Raw genomic sequence first — 23,623 nt, 5'->3', positions numbered from 1 at the left:
GTAGTTTCATCCGCCACCTCTTATCCATTGTAGTTTTACATATGTCAGATCTGGCTACGATGGATAATGAATCAACAACAACTGGTGAAGTAGATCGGGTTTTGATAGCAATGGCTTGGCGGAGTAGAAAATTGCCCCCATAGATAAGAATAGGTCGTGAACGGCGAAGATTAGACTGATCAGATTGATTCAAGAAGATGGGTAACCGATGAGCACGTTGGATTTGGGAATCCAATCCCAGTCTGCTAGATCAGGGAAAGCCTTCTGGAAAGTCTGAAAGATAAATGTTCGAGGATCCGACCCTTCTCGGCATTCCGGTATTCCGAAAATTTGCAGGTTATACCGGCGCTGGCGGTTCTCAAGATCCTCTACTTTTCCTAGTAGAGCAGAGAGTTGAGTATCGTGCTCCTGGACTAGTTTAGTATGATACAGCATCTTCGTTATCAGATAGCTTTTGCTGCAGAACAGAAAGATCAGTTGTAAGGTGCGCCATCTGGCCGGTTACTGCCGCCAGAGATTGATGGATAACAATATTATCTGCCTTTAGCTGTATAAAGTGTCCCTGTGCTTCAGCTCTTTGTGTAGTTAGTACCTGCATAATTGAGGTTAGTGAAGGTTTCAAGATTGGTATCATAACTGAGAAGTTTGTAGAGCCTACCAACTTTGCAGATGCAGGAATAGAAGTATCCTTAGGTGAATGTATCCTATCAGGGGGATCCGCCTCATGACAGCTCGAGCTCTTTGCCTTGTTGCCATTAGATATATCGTCAGATGGGGAGGTAGACAGAACGCCAGCAGCAAACGGATTTCCACCCCCCTATAGCCTAATGTATTAACGTCTCCCTTCGCAGTCACCCATTTGCGAAGTGGGGTGTCTTGGGTTTTAGCAGGTGCCTAAGGCCGTGTTGAGCTGATGGAATACCCTTGCTGTTGGATCAAGAAAATGCCATTTACAGTTGTAGTTTTACAAACAGTTTTACTTTGTTTAAAGAGCTTGGCATTGTGCTTTTTCTTCTTCTTAGAGGACTGAGAATCAGCCGCTTCAGCCGAAAAATCCAACGAATCGTCAATATTGGCAATATTGGCATCTATAGGCTTGGGAGGTAATGGCCGTGTTAGATCCGCTGCTTGGGTAAATAACGTGTCAACACCAGAAATCGCCGAAGCACCTGAAGCACCATTCACAGGCTCAGTGAAAGCAGCTTTTATCAGTGGAAGCACATGTTGAGCCGAAGGTGTAAATACTATGTCCGATTCAGTTTCATCCAACTCACATACTTGAATGCTGTAAGTAGTTTGTTTAGTAATTTGCTTAGCTGAGATAAAGACAGAAGCAGGATCAGGATCAGGAGCAGCAGCACCCACATAAACACTAGCATTGCCATTCATTTCTATAATAGACATGGTTGACTGCATCCATTTACCTGTTGTGGAGAGTCGGAAGATCCGGCACTGGAATAGCGATCAGGTTGTAGATTAGTGTCCTTCCCAGAGCCATTATCTGAGTCTGCCGGAGATTCCACTCGGCTCACAGCCGCCGGTATGCCTTCACGTGAATCGATGATATCCCGTTGCACTGCTTCCAAGACTGCCTCTGCCATGGTAATCTATGGCGTAGCTGCGAGCAGGTCCGTAACTTTTCCTGAATTGATTAGTTTCAGGACTGGCATCCCCACTTGCGGAATCGGTTTTTTCCCCAGTGCGCGTTACTCTGCTCCTCTGCCAGGCTGGATGCTGGGTTAGGCAGAGTGATTGCCGCCGAGTTCCGAGTTGTGCAGCCAGCCCGCACTGGATTAGCCTTACGGAGGAGCCATAAATTATTGATCGCAGGGAGAACAAGCCGATAAGCCAGGCCAGAAGAGAACCAAGCAGCAGCAAACCCGCCGACGATGAACACAGCTGCGAGTGTTCCCAGACAGGAGAAAGTGACGTGCGTCCTGCCGCAACATAGGAGGTAGGCTATACTTTTCTCCTTTTTAGGTCTCACCTGAGCCAGCGCTTTAGCGCTGCTCTCGCGTGAGCTTTTGTAAATGGGAGATCTGGAAGTGCAAACGAGTGCTTTCAGGCCTCCAAATACAGTGCATGTGCGCCGGGCGCGCGCACCATTTGGCAGCCTGCGTGATCACTTTCGCGGCCGCTTTGATGTCCTCAGTGAGCCTCGCAGCCACTGCGGATATCAAAACGGCCGTGAAAGTGCACACCATTTGCTAGCCTGCCTGCCTCTCTCCCCTACCCCCTCCCTTATACGACTTCCGAGTTTCACTTTTTTCTCTTTTCCATTCTCCCCCTCGTCTTTCCCTCTCGTTCTACCTGCTTGCCTATCACCGGAGCCGTTCCATTATATCTCCCTCCCTCTTCACATGTCCCTCATCTTTCTTCCTCCTTCCCTCCCCTTCACTCCACTCTCACTTCCCCTTTCTTCCTGAGATTGCGCCTTCCTCCCTTTCGAGTTTACACCACCATTCCACCTTCCGCCCTCTCACCCTCCCCCCCCGGCTGGCCTCTGATTAAATCGGGATTTGCCCAACATGCAAGGCAGGGACCCTGCCTTGTAAAAAATGTAAGCAGCATTTGTCTTTCCCTTTGTTCTGCGTGAGAGACTCCGGCGGAATGTTAACCATCCAAGGTGGGGCCTGGGTACAGCCCACCCCCCGCCCGCATGACTCTTCAGACTGTACTGGGTTATTAGTAATTAGTAAAATTACATTCTACTCACGCTAGGCGTACCAAATGAAAAGAAGTAAAATAGACAGCAATTAGTGCCTGGATGTCTTTTCAGAGGGGGTGCAGCGCTGGGAACCCCACGCCTCTCTGTATGTGTGATGGAGTCTGAAACGTGAGCGTGTGTAATGCGAAGTAAGCTAATTACCCTCGTGGGTGGGTTTCATGTCTTCTTAACTAGCATGTGTATAATAGCCCGCACCTGCCGCTAGCTTTACATAATACCATTGAAACTGTTCTGATGGGTTACAGCTGGTTCTCTATGATTGGTTGTAAGAGCTGTGTGGTTTTACTATGCCTTATGTGGGGCAGAGTTTGGGGCCAGTGCAGTACTTAAGTTGTAAAAAAAGAAAATAAAATAAAAAAGTAGAGAGGCCCTATATTTTTTAGGGGAGGTCTTGCTTTACTGGCTTTTCTGACCCGAGCACTAGCCCTGGGGTTTAGATAGCTCATATAGTTTATCTTTTTCAATTCATTGAGCGCTGCACAGAGTAACATGATATGCAACCAGCATGTGAACATAGAGACATGAAGATCTGTTTACATTAAGAAGTCGAGACGGAAAATGAGGTTAAATAACAAATAATTCTGTCCGGTGTTATGTTTCTTTTTGCAGTTTATGTAGCATGAGCTTGGCCCAAGGGCTTCAGAGCGCTTTACATGAGCACCTTCCATGTGTATTTTTAGCCATCTCTGATATAGTTACACAGATCTAGATTACAAGATTGTACAGACAATGATTGCAGAACATCTTCAAGTTTCTATAGGGGTCGAAGTCGCAGCGGTCCGGCTTTAGACTCAAGCGCAGGACTGAGCTGGAAGTGTCTGACATTAGTGGTGCACGCTGTGGATCTCTGCTTGACTCAATTGAACACCTCCTCACTAACCACAGCCGTTATGTTAAACAAGCATTGGCCTCGCATTTACGCGAGTTTGAGCTATTGACATTGCAAATGACAATGCCTTTTATTTTTGTTTTTTGAACATAAATAAAAGGCATTGTCATTTACAATGCCAATAGCTTAAACTCGTGTAAATGCGAGACCTATTGCATTGCAAATGCTTGTTTATAAAGGACTTGATTTCTTTTATTCAAGAAGCTGGTTATTGCTGGTTATTGCTGCTGTCAGTGCCTTAGCCGGTCTCAGCTTGTAGCGCCGCGTTTCTAGCCTCAGTAGCACAGAATGTGTTTAAAGTTCAGGAGCCCTCGTCAGGCACTGCTTCTCGAAGCGGAGTCAATCCGCCATCTTCCTTTCCCCACAAACACAACAATCTAAAGAAATAACCTGAACTGCTGGACTGGAATATCGACAGGTCATGTGGGAAACTGGAGGATCCGTGTAACACCATCGCTGTAAATTCAATTCTCTTTTCTGAGCAAGCAGGACCAGCTCGGGAAGGAGATGTGCTTTTTAATCAGGAACCAGCCTGGAGGCAGATGTGCAGGGCCAGCTCCCATTCAGGAGATAGCCTGCAGGAGGAAGATGTGCAGGTACCTGCTCTAATTTAGGGGCTAGTTTACAGGACACAGATGTGCAGTGTCCTTCTTGAATTCAGGGGCTCGTTTACAGGAGGCAGATGTACAGGGACCTGCTCTGCTGCAGGGGCCAGCATGTGGGAGTTAGATGTCCAGGGATCTATTCTCATTTAGGGGTCACCCTGTAGGAGGTAGATGTGCAGGGACCTGCTCCAATGCAGAGGCTAGTTTACAGAAGTCAGATGTGTGGGACCCTGCCTTCACACAGGGGGGGAGCCTGCAAAAGGCAGATTCGCAGAAACCAGCTTACAGGTGGGGTGGGGTCAGTTTGTAACAGTCAGATGTGAAATGCCTCTCATGCAGCTTCCGGCTACAACCAAGAGGCAGATGCACAGGGACATCCACTCTAGCACTTTTGTGGCACTTGCTATCATCCAGGGCCATCCCAGAGGCAGATGTGCAGTAGATGGTTCCCCATCAAGGGCCAACCGAAAGGCAGGGGTGCAGGGACCTCTTTTCCAGCTGATGCACGTGCTTAAAAAAGGCCTGGGTTGGCCTCAAGTCCTCCTTATCACTAGAGAAAGAAGAAAGTGCTATGCTAATTAGCTACCAAGTCAAGTTTCATAATTTGATATGTGACACCATCACCGATTCACAGGTTTCTATGATAAGCCACTTGGAGTTCTGGTGATTCTAATTTCACTTGTCCCTAATTTTATTGCCAATTATATAGTGCACAGCCTACTAGCTCTATGGCTTCCATTAGATGACTGGGCGGAATGCGCGTATTGGAAGTTGGTTGAAAGTGTTAAGATAGACATGGAAGGGGTGGTTGATGGCTCAGCACCAGCATCTAATGACTGTCCTCCCCTTAATTGAGTGTCTACAGGATTGATGGTTTGGACTTACTTTACTTACCCATTGAGCCTCTGTGACTTCTTGTTAATCACAGGAAATGTTACTGCCACCTCCCAACCTTCTGTCACCCAAAGGGTATCTCCTGAGTAACTCCTGAAGAAGTTTTTCTCAGAAGTGTAAGAGCCAGTCTGCTCTTGCACAGACGTTCATTCACTTTAGCCCTTTATGCTCTCTGAATCTCCATCTTTGAAATAAGCCCCTGGACTAGGGAGCTGCTCTCTTTCACATGGAGATGTGACCAGTAGTTGTGTGAATGCAGAGAACAGGACTGGATGGCTCTGTAAACTCTGTGGCGAGAACGTGGTGAGCTATCTCCTGTGTGAGGTGTTCCCTGGTGTCCCTGAGCACAAAGAACATAAACAGATCATTATAATTCCACACCTTTGAAATTTACAGTCCAGGAACTTTATCTTTCCACCCAAACAAGAACAGACTTTGGCTTTCTGATTGGCAAGATCATTTGATGTGGTGCTCATGGGTGTGCGTTAACCTCCCACAAGGAGAACGCAATTGGACATTAGACCCCTTCAGATATTTCAGAATAGTGCATATTGTCCAATATATAAATACACTCTCAGAGGGAAGCAACCATAATGGTCTTTCACAGCCTTCGATGAGTGCATCTACATAGGTAACACCCAAGCTGTGCTTCCCTTTCCTTCTTTTGATCAAACGAGTCCCCGATGTGACTCATCTCCTTGCAACAATGGCATCACAAGGGTATTCCCCTGGCTGTAGAAGCATAAAGGTCAGTGTTCTGTAGATCAATACAGGCACTAACGGACGGATGGGTCATTGTGGGAATGCCCTGTCCACCCTTATAACTTCTTAGAGTAAAACACATTTAATGGACTTGTATGACTCCCTCTCTGAGACCATTACCACTCTGGCCCCATCTGTAAAAGGAGTCATATGCTGCATCACTAAATTCAGGCCCTCACATACTCACAGTGTTGGTGGTTCTAATAGTAACCCATGTGTTGCCATCTTACTTTTCCATTCTGGCATAGGATCTAGGTGTGTCTATGTCATCAGAACATCTGTAGATCAGCCTACTCCAGATGGCCATCTTGCAGCAGCTCATGATGGATCTTGTGTTTTACTAGGTTCACCCCAGCGCTGGAGGGATCCCCATACTAACTAGCACAGTTTTGTATGTCTCTGTTGTAAGAAGTGACAAGTTGATCAATTTCTTCAACTTGGTTCATATGTTTTAATCTGTCTTTAAAGTAATCCTCCTATCATGTCTTGTGGGTTGCTTTTTAGTTTGAGTTTACACATTTTAATTGTTCTCGCTGGTATGAAACCTACTTCCTCAACCATTGGAGAATCATGAAAATCTGTGTTCAGGCTACAATTTCTTCTAACCCTTATCAACTTCTCCTAAGTGGGACAGAGTTAATTTGTGGTGAGTACTCCTAATTACCAGTGAGTCATTCCTGCTTATTTTCTTTAAATTATGCAAATCCAGGTCTAAATGCCTTTACATGAGTATTATAAACACATTATTTAATGAATGCAGATATATTAGTAGTCAGTGCTGAATTTGAGCGTGTGGCTGTAGGTGGCACCCACCAGCACTCATTTATGGGGACCAGCACTTATTTTCCTTCATCAGACTTTGACCCAGAGCAAAGAAGAGCAAATGGTAAAAACAGGAACCTTCAAGTGTTAGATAAAAAGGCGTGGAGTGTTTTGTGGTGAACTAAAAAGGCATGAAGTGTAATCAAGACTACGCCTAGTTATCTGGCACGCCGAAATTCAGTAGTTACAGCCATTGGCTTAACAGTAAAACGTAAATCCCTCGCACTTATTCTATTACAAATTAAGCACTTTAAGTAGTGCAAGTTATTGCACAATGTATTTGTTCTTTGGAATCTGGAAAAGAAATTCATTCCTTACACCCCTACCAGGACCCTTAGATCTAGCAACAGTCATCTGTTGGCAGTACCACGTGCCAAGAAGGCTAGACATGGTGGTAGAGCCCTATCAGTGATGGGACCAATTTTGTGGAATAATCTCCCGCTAACTCTACGACTATGTCCCGATCATCTGAAATTTAGAAAACAGCTCAAAACTTTGTTGTTCAAAAATGAGATCTAGTGCAGCTCTCCCTTATTCTGAAATGAACAGTTGAATAACCTGGCCCAAAGCGCAGAGATACTCCTTTGGAGTCGATTCTAGCGCTATACAAACCCATAAATAAAATAAATACATTTGTATATTGCTTATATTTACAGCACAAATGTAAATGATGGACTTGAACCCGAGAATACAGAAGTTATTAAATTAGCATCCCTAGTGTTATTATCTACTTGTGGGTAGATATGTGGTTCCTCTCTAGATTACTAAACTTCTAGAGCATCAGAGTTTGGTATTTTCATAACAGGCACAGTCTTCCTTTACAAAGGTAATTGGGAGGTAGCCAGAATGATACCTTAATTTGTCATTGTGTATAAAAATGAGTGGTATTTGTATATAGGGGCTGTGAATGCTGTGCCATTCTTCTACCTCAAGTGTGCCAGCTTGCTTATCTCAGTTTGGGCCAGTGTTCTGATTTTAGCCGAAACACCTTCAATACCATTGTTTCTGAAATCACCTTACTCCTATGCCAGTCAATAAATAATCAAAACAAACAACATCTACTCCTATGTGTGCTGCAAAAAATGTTAGATTGTCACAGAATCAAACTTGTTATTTTGTGAGTGATTATTAAAGTTATGAAGGTTATTTAAAGTTTAAGATGTACGTTAGTGTATGTTACGATTGACGGCAGCTTTTACACTATTAATCAGTATTATCTGATGTCTACACACATTTGCCCAAGATATGCTAGTTACTAAATGCAACGTTGACTGACTTTTCAATAGACAGTTCATAATTTACCATTGAAGTAAATTATATCTCTTCTTTCATGGCGATTTTATTTTGGCAGTTTCGTTGTAGTCCCTTTTCTGTGTCTCTGATCTGCCCCAGATCTCGCTTTAGAAATCTAATCACTTTAGTTGTGTGATGTGTTGTATGATTGATTGACATGAGGTCTGCCAGTGGTCAGACTAAAAATGTGCACTGCTATGAAATCAAATTGTACCGCAATAAAGATCTCCCTGTATTCGGGCGTTCTTTCTTCTCCTTTCTTCTATTTTTAGAAAATCCATTAGTGCCACTGTAATCTGGATTTGAGATTTCCAAGTAATCCTTTACTGACTATTGGTATATAACATATGTGGAATTTAGTTTCAATACTCCGACTGCAAAAAATGGGATGAGGAAAGAAATAGCCACTTTTACAGACAAGTGACATAATATGTTTTAATTTTTACTGCAGTTGTGGAGCAACGAAGCGGCAGCGACTGCAAAAAAGGTTGCTGCGAAATGCATTTTCCAACACAGTTCTCCAGAAGAAAGGACAATTAGCAGTAAGTCCAAAATGATGACATCATACAGTATATTCCTATTTTAATGCATACAACATTTTAACTGACCTCTGCATGCCAGAGTGCTGCTTCTAAGTGCTTTGCAAAAGTATTGTCATAATGTTTTAGACCGGGGCTGCAGAGAAGGGGAAAAGAAGAGAAACATATTGCTGAACATGTTCCCATGAAGTGATGTTACAGTTGAAAGATTTTTCTCTAAAGTTGACCAGCCCAGTAGGTTTCCTGGGCTACAAGGGGTCTATTCTCAGTGGCCAGGCCTTGATTGTGGAGATATTTCCTTGGCAGGCGCTGTTTCTTAATGGCTGGGGTGACTCACTGTGGACGGTCCTCAGACAGCCAGGGGCTAGTTTGCAAAGGGCGTGGAGACCAACCAAACGATGGTTCCAGAAGGGACAAGACAAGAGAAAGGACTACAAAGAACTAACACAAGAACTTTCGGTGCCAATTACGAACTGGGGAAGTGTACATAATGTCATTTAAGATGTCATCAGTGATGTCACTGACCATGTCATGAATGATCTAATATGTGACATCATCAGCAGTGGATTGCGGGCGCGCGAGATGTAGTTAGTACAGCTAACTATATCGGAGGAATTTCAATGGTTTTGTTCGAGTGAAATGTCCAGCTAACTATAACACCCCTAAAACCTATTGTTTTTTCAGTGAATTTCTAAGGTTTTTTAAATGCTAATTCCTAACTATATCAGGCCTGAAACCTATGTTTTTTTCAGTGAATATATATATATATATATATAGTCACTCCCCTACACTCTTCTTCCTGTTCCTGTCACAAATACTGACTCTTTGCCACATCTCTGGAATGAAGTTAAAGATCTGACAAGAGGGAGAATGGGGGTTTTGAGAGGGTAGGCAGAATGCCCTACCCTTCCGGAATCTTCAGTCAGGTGGTTAGGTCCAGAAGTGAGGGGCGGCCTGATTGGTCTTGGGGCACGGGGGCCGAGTTAGAAGGGTATTTAGGGATTGGACACTCAGGTTTGGGTACCGTTTTAGCTTGTGTGGTACACTCTAGCTGGCAGGCTTATTTTTACGTGTTTCGTTAACGGTTTCTATTAGTGGCTTAATTTGCTGTAGATTGGATTTTATTCTCCGTTTACAAATATGAACGTAGTTATGGCTTTACCCAAGAGCATGCACCAAGCTACGCAGGTGTTAAAGGAGGTGGGCAGGTTGGACCTGCTAGCGGAGGGGGTTATGCAGCCAGCAGGATGCCCCCATGTTGAGAAGACAAAGCGTGCTTGTCAGTGTCACGAAAGTGCACGAAAGGTTACGTAAGTGCTATCCGGGCTGGGAACAGCACTGTAGGCTGGGAGGCGGATGACTCTTTTAGGCAGTGTGTCTGGTGCTCTTTGAGCGTTATTGTTGCACTTCGGGCCAGGGCAGGGAGTTCCAGATATCGAGGGATAGGAGGGGCTGTCCCGCCACCTGTTTGACCAGAGGGGCCGTATCTCTTGGAGGCATGCCCCCTGATTTTGTGAAGATAACCTGAGAAATTAGAGCCCCAGCCTGTTGAGGAGCCCCAGGTAGCTGCAGGTCTGATGCCCGTTGTGGTGGCTTTGGGAAGTGAGCGGCCCAACAGTGCAGTGGGTGACACCTCTCGGCTGTATGGCGGCACCTGCCCACGTAATGGCGGGGTGGGGCTTCCACATCGCAGGGCATGCTTCTGGACTTATTGAGTCCCTGCAGGCAGACCTTGTTTAACGATTGGGAGACGGAGGGGGAGCACTTTGGAACAAAGCGGCAGGAGCTTTTGAGGCAGTTTGAAGGCAATGTGGGTGGGGGGAGTGGAGCAAAGGCTCATCATAACGTTGAGGAAGTGCAGGGTCAGGTTTCTGCACATGAGAGGCTGCCAGAAGTCATGGGCAATTCTGGGAGGCATGGGTATGGAGGCAGGGAGGGCCAGCAGCAGGGGGAAGAGGGCATGCAGGAGCTTCACGGGTAGATTGCGGTAGGGTATTCCCAGGTAGGGGATGGGTTGTTTTTGTACCCGGTGCAAGTGGCGCGTTTCTATGGTTGATATTGTGCTGCAACAGGCCCACAAGCGTTTTAGGGCAGGCAGGCAAGCCAAGTTCAGAATGGTACCGGCCAGGGGTTCAAGGCAGGGTCATTGGTAGCTGCAGCATCTATTCAGCCGGGAGGGTCTGGCGGCCTGGCAATCCTGGTCAGAACGAGTCAGATCCTGTCTGTGTGGCCAGCTCTGGGACGGCGTTGGGCGAAGAAGTAGAGACAAAAGTATTGGGACCTGCATCCACATTGCAGGATTTTGACCCTTCACAGGACTGGTATGATGAACAGTTTGGCAATAGTGATGTTGGTTATGGGGGAAGTACCGGGCACGAGTGCAGATTGTGGTGATGTGTATGGGGAGCCCGAATGGGAGCTGGACTACGGGGACAGAGAGTTGGAAGAAGGAGATATTATGGGAGATGACAGGTTGAGAATGCATGGTGGGAAGTCCATGCATCGGGGACGGGGAGAAACCACAGGGGTAGTATTGATGTCTTACAGCTTTTCTCAGGTTCATAAAAGAGGGCAGTGTTCAGGCAGAAAGAGGTATGACCTGGGTCAAAACGGACGACTTTAGTGTGGGCCCCAACATTGAGGCCAGGTAAGGAATCTTGCGTGGGGGCACTGCTGCTGGGGGAATGGAAGTGGAGGTGCAGGCAGTGGGGGTAGATAGAGATTTGCAAGGTGAATCAGACCTTTATCTGCAAATGGGTAGGTATGTGCAGGATCAGGGGACGGGTACTGATGGAGAGGAAGGCAGTGGGAAAGTGAAGGGAAAAGCGCAAGAGTCAGTAAAGGTTTTAGTCCATACGTGAGAACAAAAGCACAGAGGAAAAGGAAGAGAGCAAAGAAGTGAAGTGCAAAAAAATACCATACATGGGGATCACGAAAAAACGTTTGGGGGCTCACTTAATGTTGGCTACTAAGGAGGGGGAGTATGTGGAAATGATTACGCTTTTACACAGGGAAGTGCAGGCGAAGGAAGGCTCCAAAGTGGAGGAATAAAAGCTGTCCTGCAGACCCAGGGTACCGTTTAATAATGAGAATTGGACTACAGATTTTCTCATGTACGTGAGTGTGTATTGTGAGAAGTATCCAAAGAGGCGTGTGGCATTGTTTAAGTATGTAGTATTTAAGTATGTTGATGTGTTGCAGAAAGCACAGGTCACTTTTGGGGGTTAGGCCTCGGTGCGTTACGATGAAGAGTTCCAGGCCCTCCTCACGGAAGAGGAGGATTCTTTTGAGGACAGGCTTGACAATGAGTTGTTTCTTCAGACTATGATGCCTGGGTGGCCAGCCCCATCGACTTATACCGTGAGTGTCTGGCTGGTTATCTGCAAGCCCTTGCGAGGGCATCCCACCCTTGCAGGAGTAAATGTAGCAGGTTGTAGACAGGTGGCATGTGTTGGTCGTACAACAATGGGCAATGATGGTGGAAGTATTGAAAATATTAGCATGAATGCTCCACGTGCAGCGGAAAGCGCATTCTATCTCGGTGTGGTCACCAGGGGGGCGCATTCAGTCAGCAAGGTGGCACGGGATGTCAAAGGACAATTCTAGTGACTGTGACAGAGGGAGAGGAGGTCAGAACCCCATGGGAAAAAGTGCTTACACCATTTAAGGTAGAGTGTTGGAATATTAGGTCAGTATTCTGAGAATGGCTAACAATTAAACATAAAAAAGAGGTATTGCTGACAGGTTTTAGGTTTGGGTTTTGTTTGTGTTCTGATGATTACAGGGTGCGGCAATGGATGAGCAATTTTCAGTCAGTGAAAGGGCAGGAGGAATTTGGCTTTGGGTGAATTCTTGAAGGAAGTGATGGAAAGGAGGGTGAAAGGGCCATTTCACAATTGGCCCCTGGGAACTTGAGGGTTTCTCTGATGGGGGTTTACTTCAAGAAGGTACCTGGTAGTTTTTTTATCTGCTTCATCATCTGTTGTGGCCAGAGGGCCAATCGGTCAATGATTTCAATCTTGCTGTGGGTAGCCAGGAGAGCTATGCATCTGTGGACAAGGCTGTTCAGAAGGTTAATTAAATTGGCCAGTCGACAATGGTATTTTAATGGTAGGTGGAAAGTAAACGGAATGGTCATTTGAGCTGTTTTCAGATGCAGAGGGAGCACGTGCTGCCTCTTATCTTTGGATTGTTGTTGGAGTCTACCCGCAAGGCATATAGACTGGCGGGTATGAGTTTGGGCGGTTAGGGACAGTGCGATGGAGATGCTTGGACGAAGGTAAAGATCCGAGGTACGCTGTGGTAAATTTCATTATATCTTTTATTGATGAAGGTTTTTCAGCTGTCACGATAGCTGGGAAGTTTGCAGGAGTGGTGCTCTATGGAAAGTTGCTGAGGGTATATGAGCCTTCGGCGTGGAAATGGAATAATTGCCTTTCTAGGAGGTTAGTCAAGGGAAAGGGGCACTAAGGTGAGAGTGCACCGTCCTCTTACTCTGCACATATTGAAGCAGGTATGTATGTTGCCATACATTTTTAGGGATGACTGGGAGGTAAGTAGGTTTACAGTGATCATGGTAGCTGTTTCTTGGTGCATTTCGGGATACAGAGGGGGCGGCTCTAAGGTACAGATAAAGTTTTTGTGGTCAGGATGCTTTCTAGTGCAGGGCAAGTTTAGATTCCGAAATAGAGAACAGATCAGTCGGGCAGGGTCTGCTGTGTTGCCATGAGAGCATATCAGAATACACAAGTTGTCCTCGGGAATTGTGGATGGCCTTATGCAGTTGGGTTGGGTGCGATGCAGTGTATTATTTCAGTATGCGGATGAGATACACTATTCTGGCCTCAAAAGTTTTAGGGCTCTGATAGAGAGCACTGGTTAGCTTTGGGGACAGAGCACAGGATTTCCGGACTAACTCCTTAAGGATGGGGATGGCAACGAAGGAAGAGTGAACGGGTTGGACAGTGGCAGAGATCAGGCATGTGGGTCATTGGCGATCCAGTTTGTGATCAGTGGTATTTGCCATCGGTTTTAGTCTTTCTTGAATTGCATTAACATGATTCCTTTTCTCCTAGGTTGCATTGCGGGTGCAGGGAGAGGGCATGTTGCTGTTTGGATCTGGGAGCACTTGTTTGTGAAGTGGGCGGCGAGGCAAGCTAAAACAAAGAGAGGAGGACTCAGTGGGGACTGCCTGATAAGGTGGAGCAGCTCAAGTGGTTTGGCAAAGGAGCATGCGATGGCATGATCTGTTACCCAAACTAAATTCTTTTGGAGGGGCAGGCCCTGTCTGGAGGTCCAGTACCTGGGAGAAAATGATTTAGTGCAGTTAAAAGGGCTGGTACTGGAGAACAGCATAAAGAAAGATTTGATGAAAAAAAAGTGTTTTGATCTGGTAAGACTGTTGTCCTGATGGAGTTAATACTGAGAAGAGTTTGGCCAGGGCACTGAAACCAGCGGCTATTGACAGAACACGTAGCAAAGGAAACAGAGAGCTGCAGATGTTTGAAATGTGGAGGGTTTGATATTTATGGAACATTCTGATATCTAATATGAGTTGCTGGAGTTTTTCGGGATGAGGGGGTTCATCCGCCCATCTATGGGGGACACTGTATCTGATACAGGTCCAGAACCTTTTGGTGGAGATGTTGCACTTGCTAGTGACAGTGTACACAATTTATTTTGTGGGGGGGGGGGGTCGACAAAAAATCACGGGGATTTTGGTGGCATTTTGGTACACAAGTACAAAATGTAATGCTTAATCTGGGCGGTGAACTCCACTCCGCTCGCGCAGTTTGCAGAGTTTCCCGCACTCAACGTTACGCGGAGCTCACGGAGTTCCAAACAAATCAGCTTCGCGCAGCAGACCGGACTTTTTTCCCCTCGCTCGCGTTCTCCAACGTCAAGTTGGCAAGCGCGAGCAAGGAAAATCCATCTCCCAAGGAGATTTTTCCTCGTTTGCGATAGCCAACATCAAGTTGGCGAGTGCGGGCGTGGAAAATAAAACTCCCGGTGAGATTTCTCAATGCGGGGGGTCATATTTCACATTGCGAGTGGTCGCGTATGCTCGCGACCGCTCCCGTTGAGAAACTGCCTGTTTGTGTTGAGAAAGCTGCCGCTCAAGTAAAAATCTTCTTGTCTTCAAGATGGAGATTTTAGCAAATATGGAACTGCTGGCTCAGTTTCTTTAAGAAATTTCAATTGGTTTCCTCGGGTCTTCCATTTCAGCAGGGGCTTGCATTGCTGCTCGGCATCTGTTGTGGTTAAATATGTAGAAGTTGGAACAGGCTCAAAAGTAGCTACTTCTACAACTTCCCTTTACAGGAGACATACTCTTTTCTGCAGAAGTGGGTGAGCTGGTACAGAAGGCTGTGGGAGAGAAAAAGTTCCTTCAGCCATTCAAACCTTTTATGAATAAGTGCTCATTTGTGAACCAGCATTTTAATCAGGCACTTCAGAATTAACAGCCCTTTTAGGCCGAGCTTGAGGTCGGGAAACCATGAAACCTGGAGAATAATGACCACAGCAACCTCGAGAACGTCAGCAGTCTCAACCAAAAGAATGACAATTACTCTCCAATGGTAGGAGGAAGAATAAGCCTCTTTGAGGTTGATAGTGAGAACTTGTGTCAGACAAATGGGGGCTGACGGTGGTGGATCACGGTTTCCAGTTAAAACTCCAGTCTTTTCCACCCGATCCCTTCTCTGTGCAAATGCCGATGCTCAAGAATCCAGTAAAAAGTTAAGGAGGGCTTCAAGGACTCTCTAGCAGAAGGGAGCAATGGTGCCAGTTCCTAGGTCAGAAAGGAAAACCGGATTTTATTCCCTGCTCTTTCTTGTGCCAAAAGTGGATGGAAGCTTCCATCTGGTACCAGATTTGAAATTCCTCAACAAATATGTGAAACGGATGACGTTCAAGATGGTGACTTTATAGAGGATATTTCATCTGTTTTTTCCAGGGAACCTCCTCATGACATTGGACTTAGAGGATGTTCTAGTTTAGGTTCACTCCCAGAGGTTCCTTCACTTTGTGGTTGGGTCAAATAATTTCTAGTTTAAGGTTTTGCCTTTTGGCATCTCCCCTTCTGCACAAATATTCACAAGGGTACTATCACCAGTGGTTGTACATTGGCATTTGTTTGGGTACAAGTCTTACAATTCTTTACCTACTTGGATGGTTGGCTAATTGTGGCATCCTCTCTTTCCAAGGCAGGGGAAGATGTGTCCCAAGTGTGCGACACTGTGAAATTTCTTGGACTTCTCCTGACAGAAGACAAGTCACAACTGCTTCTTACCCATCAGAAAAAATTAAGTGGAGCTCTCTTCGATACAGTGTAGGTGACAGTTTCCCAGCTGGAGGACTGGATGTTGATTTTGCAATTTCATCTCTAAGAGCGTCTTTATTTGCAGTCGGCTCCAGATCATCAATGGTTAAAGTTTTAGGGTCTGATGATGGCTTGTACAAAAGTGTCATGGGCCGTCTACATTTAAGGCTGCTGGTGCAATATATTCTTCAGTTCATTGGTCTCCAGCCTCATTAAGTTACATTCTTCCAGTTGATTCTAATGACGGATGAGAGTCAATGGCGTTGGTGTGCAACCTTAGGGGAGTGCTAGGCTCAGGGCAAGTCGTCTCTGTCAGAGGCTCACAATTGTTCCAAGTGACAAGAGCTAGCAGCTATTGAGAGGGGTCTTCTCAGGGTGATGGGTCATGCTGTTCTTGTATGGATGGACAATCAAGTGGCGAAGTCTTACAGAAACTGGCAAGGAAACATGGAATCCCACTCCCTAGTCAGGTTAGCTGACTAGATTTTCTCCTGGCAGAAGTCTACTTGATAACATTCAGAGCAATGAATATTCTCGGAATTTTCAATCTGCAGGCAGACAGCCTGAGCAACAACATGCCCTTGGATTTCCATCTCAGTTTGCAGGCATTTCAGATGGCGCTGGAGCATTATTGAGTTCCCTCTCTAGATCTTTTTGCATCCCAGTTGAAAGCCCTACTGCTATGGTTTTGCACAGTGAAGGAGTGCCCAAGACCATGCGGGGTGAATGCCTTAGCAGTTCCATGGCCAGAGGGCCTACGGTATGCCTTTTCTCCGATTTCTCTCCTCCGGAAGGTGCTACAGAGGATTCGGAGGGAGGAGATAACAGTGATTCTGGTGGCACAGTTTTGGCCAAGGATATCATCATATCATAGAACCTCCCCTTCAATTAACCTTCTCTCCCAGCCCTCTTTGGTTTCCAGATCTCTCTCTCAAACAAATTACCCAGTTGTGATTGATGGCTTGGAAATTGAGAGGGGTGGGTTGCAACATCTAGGATGTTCACCAAGGGGGGTGGCCTGTGATATTCAATCGGTATAGAAGGATTCCACAACTAAAGCCAATATTAAGCATTGGAGAAATGTTTCTGTAAGGTATTCTAAGAATTCCTGTGATCCAGTCTCTGGTGATCTATTTCACATTTTTGATTTTTTGAAGGATGGCTTCTCTAAAGGTTTAGCACACACTACTTTTGGTTCCCAGTGGGCCTCCATTAGATCACTTAGGTAGCCTAAGGGGATCTTTCTGTTATTCTTTCTCAAGCAAAAAAGCTACTGAACCCGGGGGGGGGGGGGGGGGGGGGGGGTGCGGGGCTTCCTGGTTAGGGCTACTTTGCTGCGGGACCATAGGACGGGGGGAGGGGGGAGTGTTGTTGTTTTTGTACTGGGAGGATGGGGGATGGGAGGGGGGGGACTGTGTTCTGTTGAGGGGTTGACTGGGGGGGGTTTTATTGCTCTGCTTTTGGGTGTCGGATACGCGCGTGGGATTCCACAGCTTGTAATTCTAGCGTTCATTTACTGTGTTCTTCCCTCTGAGCCAACGCTTCACCTATCGCCAACCCTCTGGAGATGCATCCCTTCTTCTTTGACTGTATTCCACGTATCCTGCCTCCTGTCCCCCTCCCCCATGGTTTGTTTTGTCTCAATAAAAACGTTTTAAACATAAAAAAAAGCTACTGAAGAGTTGTGTCTGATTCCTTTCTGGGACCTATCAGTGGTTCTCGGGCGCTTGCGGAAAAGGCTGTTTAAAACTTTGGATCAGGTGAGCTTAGCTTGGCTATCCTCTAAAGTGGTATTCCTGGTCACCATTGGGGAATTCGCTTCTTTTTATTGTCACCTATCCTTATCACAAGTCTTTCCAGGATAGGGTTGTCATGAGGCTATATTCTCGCCCTAAAGTTCCTTCCACTTTTCACTGCTCTAAGGAGATTATTCTCCCAATTTTCTGACCCCACCTATCATTCTATCCTCCCTGGATGTCTGTAGAGCTCTTTTGGTGTACTTGGAGGGGTCAAAACCATTCTGGCCTCTCAGTCTTCATTTGTTTCTCATGGGGCAGCCTGCAGATGTAAAAAGGCATTGAACACTACTATCAGTAGATGGGTCAGGCAGGCGATTGCTTATGCCTATTTTTCTATGGAGTTGGATTTGCTAGACAGCGAGCTTGCAAGGTCTACCAGAGCAGTGTCTGCTCCCTGGACTCCCGACAGGAGATCTGCAGAGCCGCTGTATGGGCCAGTTTAGTCACACTACAAGTTGGATTTGTTCTCACAAGAGACTCCTCTGATATATCTAGCAGAGGAGCTGGGGGCTAAGGTGATGGCCTATGCGGATGACACCCAGCTGCTCTTCACCTGGGACAAAGGGGCGAACTCCGTATCTCAGGCCCAACACTGCCTTTCATCAATCTTTAAATGGCTGGTGGATGCACAGCTTAGATGCAACAAAGGGAAATTGGAGATTCTGCTGTTTGGCATATTTCCTTCAAACTTCAGAGAGCAGCTCTGGCCTCCCAAGTACCCTCATCTGACCTCTACTGGGCAGCCAGCAAAAAATCTTGGGGTTTGGTTTGACGAAGAACTGTCCTTTGCATCACATATCAAGAAGCTGGCTGGCGGCTGCTTTGGCTTGCTTAAATCCTTTAGAAGATTGTTTCCCCTCCTGCCTGCTGCGGCAAGACAAACCATCACATGCGTGCTGATCCTGTCTCGGCTGGATTATGTCAATGCTCTCTTCACTGGCATTCCGGGCTACCTGTTAAAGAAGTTACAAGTGGTCCAGAACACTGCAGCCAGACTGTTTTCAAGTCTGTCAGCCAGGGATAGTGTCCATAACCAGTTGTGCTTATACCATTGGCTGCCCTTAGCAGCCATAGTGAAATTCAAATTACTGATTATGGCCCACCGCGCTCTCCATGGGTGTGGCCCTCTTTACTTGCAGAGGCGTGTTTCCTTCTATGCTCCTGCGCGCTCGTTGCGATCTTCGGCCCTATGCCTTGCCCAAGTCCCACGTTTCAAGCGTCAGAGGATGGGGAGGTCAGCTCCTTCTCAACTAAAGCAACAGTTGTATGGAATGCTCTTCCTCTGGTCCTACGCTCCATCCAGGATCCATTTGCTATTAAAAAAAAATTAAAAACACATCTATTCACTTGAAGCCCTCTGCCGCACCCAGATGGTCTCGCACCTGGACACTCACGAGTAGCCGTGCGCGTAACAAATTCATATAACATAACTGAACGTACTTGAGTGCACCAGACCTCAAAATAAACAAAGCCATATAGAGGGTAACTGGATATGCACAGAGAACTGGAAAATTTAAAAATACAGTCCAAGCTTTGAGGTGATTGCGAGAAAGCACAGGCTGCGACATATGAATCCCACCAGAAGATTCCTGTTTCAACCCTCTATGGCTGTCTGTCCCCATTTATCTCAGGCTCCAATTACTGCACCTTCATTGAGCAATGCATTGTTAACATTAAATTCACACCAGATTATCTATAAAAATGTGCACTGGTGGTAGTATGGCTCAGCTGTTGTGGAATTCCTACTAATCCGTAGGAACTGCGCATTGCTCGACCAACAGAAACTAAGGCCTTGGTGTCAAGACTGATTCCAGAAATCCCCGCAGGATATGTTAGCCAATAGACCAGCTAGCCCACAGTGCCACTGAAAGTCCCTCTAACCTTACCAGGGAGTAAATGGCTTCTGGCAACCACTGAACATGACAAGCCTGATCCCTCAGGATTATGGAAACAGTACAGAACCTTTCGCTCAGTCACTTGTGCTTACTTATTCTCATGGAAATATACAGAAAGTACAGAGTGGAACGTTTTCAATAATAATTATTGAACCAACGTTATTCTTGCATAAAATAGATTTGCTGCAATGATTAGGAGACAGAAGCAGATAAAAGTGATTACAAGCACCAAAGGCGTAAATAGAACCCCTCCAAGGACTGCGAGTTCACTCCCCCTTCTACTTTGTGGCCCCTATTCATTACACCCTTCTTATCATATATTGCAGCGTACACAGATTATGGTGTAAAAGACCACCGTTTTTATTGCACAATAGATAAACCATGGTTCAACATCTCACAGCGTTAAGGGCTGGTCATTCGTGGCCCATGTCTTTTGTCATAAATCACATTGATTGATGATCATGTCCCACTTGTCCAGTTTCTTTCTCTCTGACAGCGCTAAACCTGAGAGTGGTCAGTATTGCAAGTGTGCCAGTGTTTACAGATTCCAGGTTTCTCTTGCTACTAACCTCGTGGGCTGCCGTTTATGCCTGGCCTGAGCTGAAAGTGCCGTTTCGCTTAGCCTGTACCTTTGCTGATCCCTCGCCTGCTCCTCCGTGTCCCTGCTGTGCGGCATCCCAAGGGCACTATCCAGGCAGCCCTTCACTCCTGGCTGCCCCTGTGTGCTGTTGCATGCCCACCTGTGCCCCTGCCATGAGGCATCCCAAGGGCACCATCTGAGCACTTCTTCTACCTAATTTTTTCTGTTTTGTGGGTGCCTTTCTGTGCTGCTACTGCCACGCTGCCAATAGTTACCCGACCGGTGGCAGCTCTCCCATGCAACCGAGGCCCTCATTTAAACCCTAGCTGCTCCAGAACCCCAACCATGTATAAGAGGAACATGTCCATGCCCACCCCGGTCAAATGCACCCCATCCTCGGCGTAGTAACCTGGTGACCTAATGTTAATGAGCCCATGTCTCACGAATCCCCAGCTGTTAGCCCTGCAAATCTTTGCCATTCTCATGTTGAGCTTCTTTCTGGACCTGTCCACTGCCCCTGGGTCGATGGCCCCCGCCATGCTCGTCGTGCTACAATTTCTGACCAGTTCAGTTCTGCCGGGCAGAGCATTTTTGCCAAAGCCCCCATCCCTGAGGTCATGGTGCTCAGCAATTCCCTGCTCCCTACGTTTGCCAGGTCATTCCTTCTCAAGTGAAGGATGATCGCATCCGGCTTCCCTCTAGTCCGAAGTTCTCTTTGCATTGTCGGGAGTAGCTGCTCCTACCTGGTTGTCCATTTCACCTCCGTGTGTCTCAGCCATATCCCATGGAAGTCCTTGTGCACTGGCGCACAGCCTTGCCCACGTGTGAGGGATGAGTGCCCCACGATCCATACCAAGCCCCGACCCCCCATCGGACCTGTTGAGAGTAGGGGAGTTTAGTGATTTGTGATCCGTATGTATCTTTTGTATGCACCCAACGGCCATCTCCCCAGTGATTTAATACACTAGGTCCTCAGCCCCAACTGTGCCTCTGTGGTGGCGGCCCCTATCCGAAAGGAACGTGACCCGAACTCCCCAGCCGGTAACAGTGCCTTTCCTAGTCTTTTACGGAGCACTACCGTGAACTGGAATTGGGGGAGATAAGTTCCGTTGAGGTGTCTGAATAGGGGGCCGGTCACGGGAAACTCTTGATTCGCATAGCACCTCATGTTACACAGAGGGTAGCATGCCTTGTCCTCAATGCAGTTGATGCCTGTGTCCCTCCCTGAACTTCTCAGGTGAACTATCATGAAGCCATCCCCTAAGTGAAGGTCCCCTGTCTGTATGCATGTGTGCCCTCTGGCTGTTTCTTGGCTGGCACTACTAGTTCGCTCACTCTGTAAGCTCCAAAAAAGGCCAGGGTGAATGATGCTCTAATCCCTCCGCAGGACTACTTTTAATACGTTATAGTCAATAGGTCTCCTTCTGTCCTGCTGTCTGGGCTGTAGCTTCCCCCATTCCTTCATTGCTGCTCTAATATAAAAGGATCCCGTTGGGTCGCTTCCTGTTGCCAGTTTGGCAAATAGGCTACTGCGTTTAGGTGTGCCAGTGCCCATGTCTGGGATTTACCTACCTGGTAGGCCTCTGCCATGAATCCTTCCACTTCTTTTTGCGGAACCCTGCTGGGTGACGCCACCCCGATTGCCCTCTGGAAAGTTTTCCAGCACTTACTGTATTTGCCTGCAGTTTTTGGGTCCAGCCCGTTGCCCACCAGTGTTTTCAGTGTCCCTTCATGATCTCCCATATTCACCCAGGCAGTGGAGTCATGTCCTAGTCTGCTTGTGGCGCTTGTTCCCTGAATTTGTCCCACTGAAAACGAGAGATGGCATCCGCTATTGAGTTGTCTATTCCTGCAATGTGTTGCACCCTAACTGCAATATTCGCCCCCTAGCTGGAGGTCTACCATTCTTCGCAGCAGTCGTACTACTGCCGGGTACTTTGCAGATCCAAGGTTGATCGCCTGTACAACTGCGTGGTTGTCTGACAACATCGTGATCTGCCTGTTTGCTATCCTCTCTTTCCAGACGGTAAAAGCCACTATGAAGGGAAGAGTTCTGGTAAAATGATATTTTTGTAACCCCTGCCTGATGCCATGTCTCAGGCCAGCATGCTGCCGTCCATGCAGTGCCCATGATTGCCCCAAAACCATGCCCCACAGCGGCATCTGTGAGCAGTTCCAGCAGCTCTTATGCCACCCACTGCGCTCTCCACGAGCGACCCATTGAAAACATCAAGGAAGGCATCCCATTGGACCAGGTCCTCTTTTACCCCCTGTGTGATGCGAACCCTGTGGTGCTTTTTTGACAGTCCTTTTGTCAACCATGCTAATCTCCTGGTAAAAGGCAGTCCGGACAGGATCACTCTGCCAGCAAAATTCAGTTTTCCTATCAGTTGTTGCGTTTCTGTCAAGGTGACCTTCCTTTTGCTTTGGAGCTGCCTTATCAACTGCTGCAGCTCTGTTACTTTGCCCAAGGGTAACCTATACATCCTTTTCATGGTGCCCAGCTCTATCCCCAGAAAGGATAGCCTTGTTGTTGGGCCTTCTGTCTTTTCTGGTGCCAGTGGCACTCCCAGCTCCTTCGCCAACTCTTTGAACTGTTGCAGTAGGCTTGCACATTCGCTGGTCCCAGGCTGCCCTATAAACAGGAAGTCATCCAAATAATGCAGGTGTCCATCCACCGGCTGGTGTCTCCCCACTTCCCATTCCAAGAAACTACGCTTCAAAAAAGGCACAAGATATCGCACAACCCATAGGTAGGCATTTGTCATAGTAGTATGATCCATCCAGCTGTGGGGGTGCGCAGGCAGGAGAGTTCCCTGCCCCATCTGTCTAATCTGATCCATTTCTTCATCCAGCGACGCGTAGGACACTAAACAGCTCTCTAGATCTAGACCATTGTTCACTGACTCGCCCTCTGGGTAGGATAGGGGATGGATGAGGAGGTACTTCCCCACCTTCTTTTTTGGCGCCATCCCTAGCTGGGATACTATCAGGTTTTCCATTGGGGGCTCTTGAAAGGGGCCAGCTACTCTTCCTAGTCCGACCTCTTTCCCAACTTTTTGCCTAGCAGGGTTTCCCTCAAAGATTTCAAATTCTGGATACATCCCAGACCCATCTTACCTCTGTATGATATTTTGAAACCTTCTGTGAAACCCTTGACTACGAGTTGCCCATCTGTCTGCTTCAGGTATGTGGGATCTCCACATCAGAAAAGCATTGCCTTGTCATTGCCACTGAGTGAAGTAGTGGACTTCGTCGCCCAGCGGAACAGCGAATCTCTCCTGGACGGATCGACGGCTGAGAGGAGCAGGAGTTACAAGCAGTTGGCGGCAGCAGACGGAGCACTGCAGCGGACAGCCAAGAGATACTAGCCGGTTCACCCCAATATGGAGCAGAGCTGTGGGGGAACGGAGGATCTGACTCAGCGGCGGCGAGCGAGCTGTGCAGCTCCCAGGGCCTGAGCCAGTTTGAGAGGACCTCTGGCATGCACCTGGTG

At 47.0% G+C, this 23,623-nt stretch overlaps 1 protein-coding gene across 1 annotated transcript in view; it reads left to right on the top strand.

Annotated features, from left to right (window-relative positions):
• Window positions 1-23,623, top strand: part of LOC146822013 (cysteine-rich secretory protein 2-like) — a 143,416-nt gene that overhangs the window by 39,467 nt on the left and 80,326 nt on the right. The window contains exon 4 of the mRNA XM_085613115.1: window positions 8,445-8,535. Within this exon, the coding sequence (XP_085469241.1) occupies window positions 8,445-8,535 (91 nt within the window). The remainder of the gene's footprint in view (window positions 1-8,444; window positions 8,536-23,623) is intronic.

This window comes from Triturus cristatus, chromosome 6 (assembly GCF_964204655.1).
Source record: "Triturus cristatus chromosome 6, aTriCri1.1, whole genome shotgun sequence".
In the NCBI taxonomy this organism is placed as follows: Eukaryota; Metazoa; Chordata; class Amphibia; order Caudata; family Salamandridae; genus Triturus; species Triturus cristatus.
This window is presented reverse-complemented; position numbering and strand designations above follow the sequence as displayed.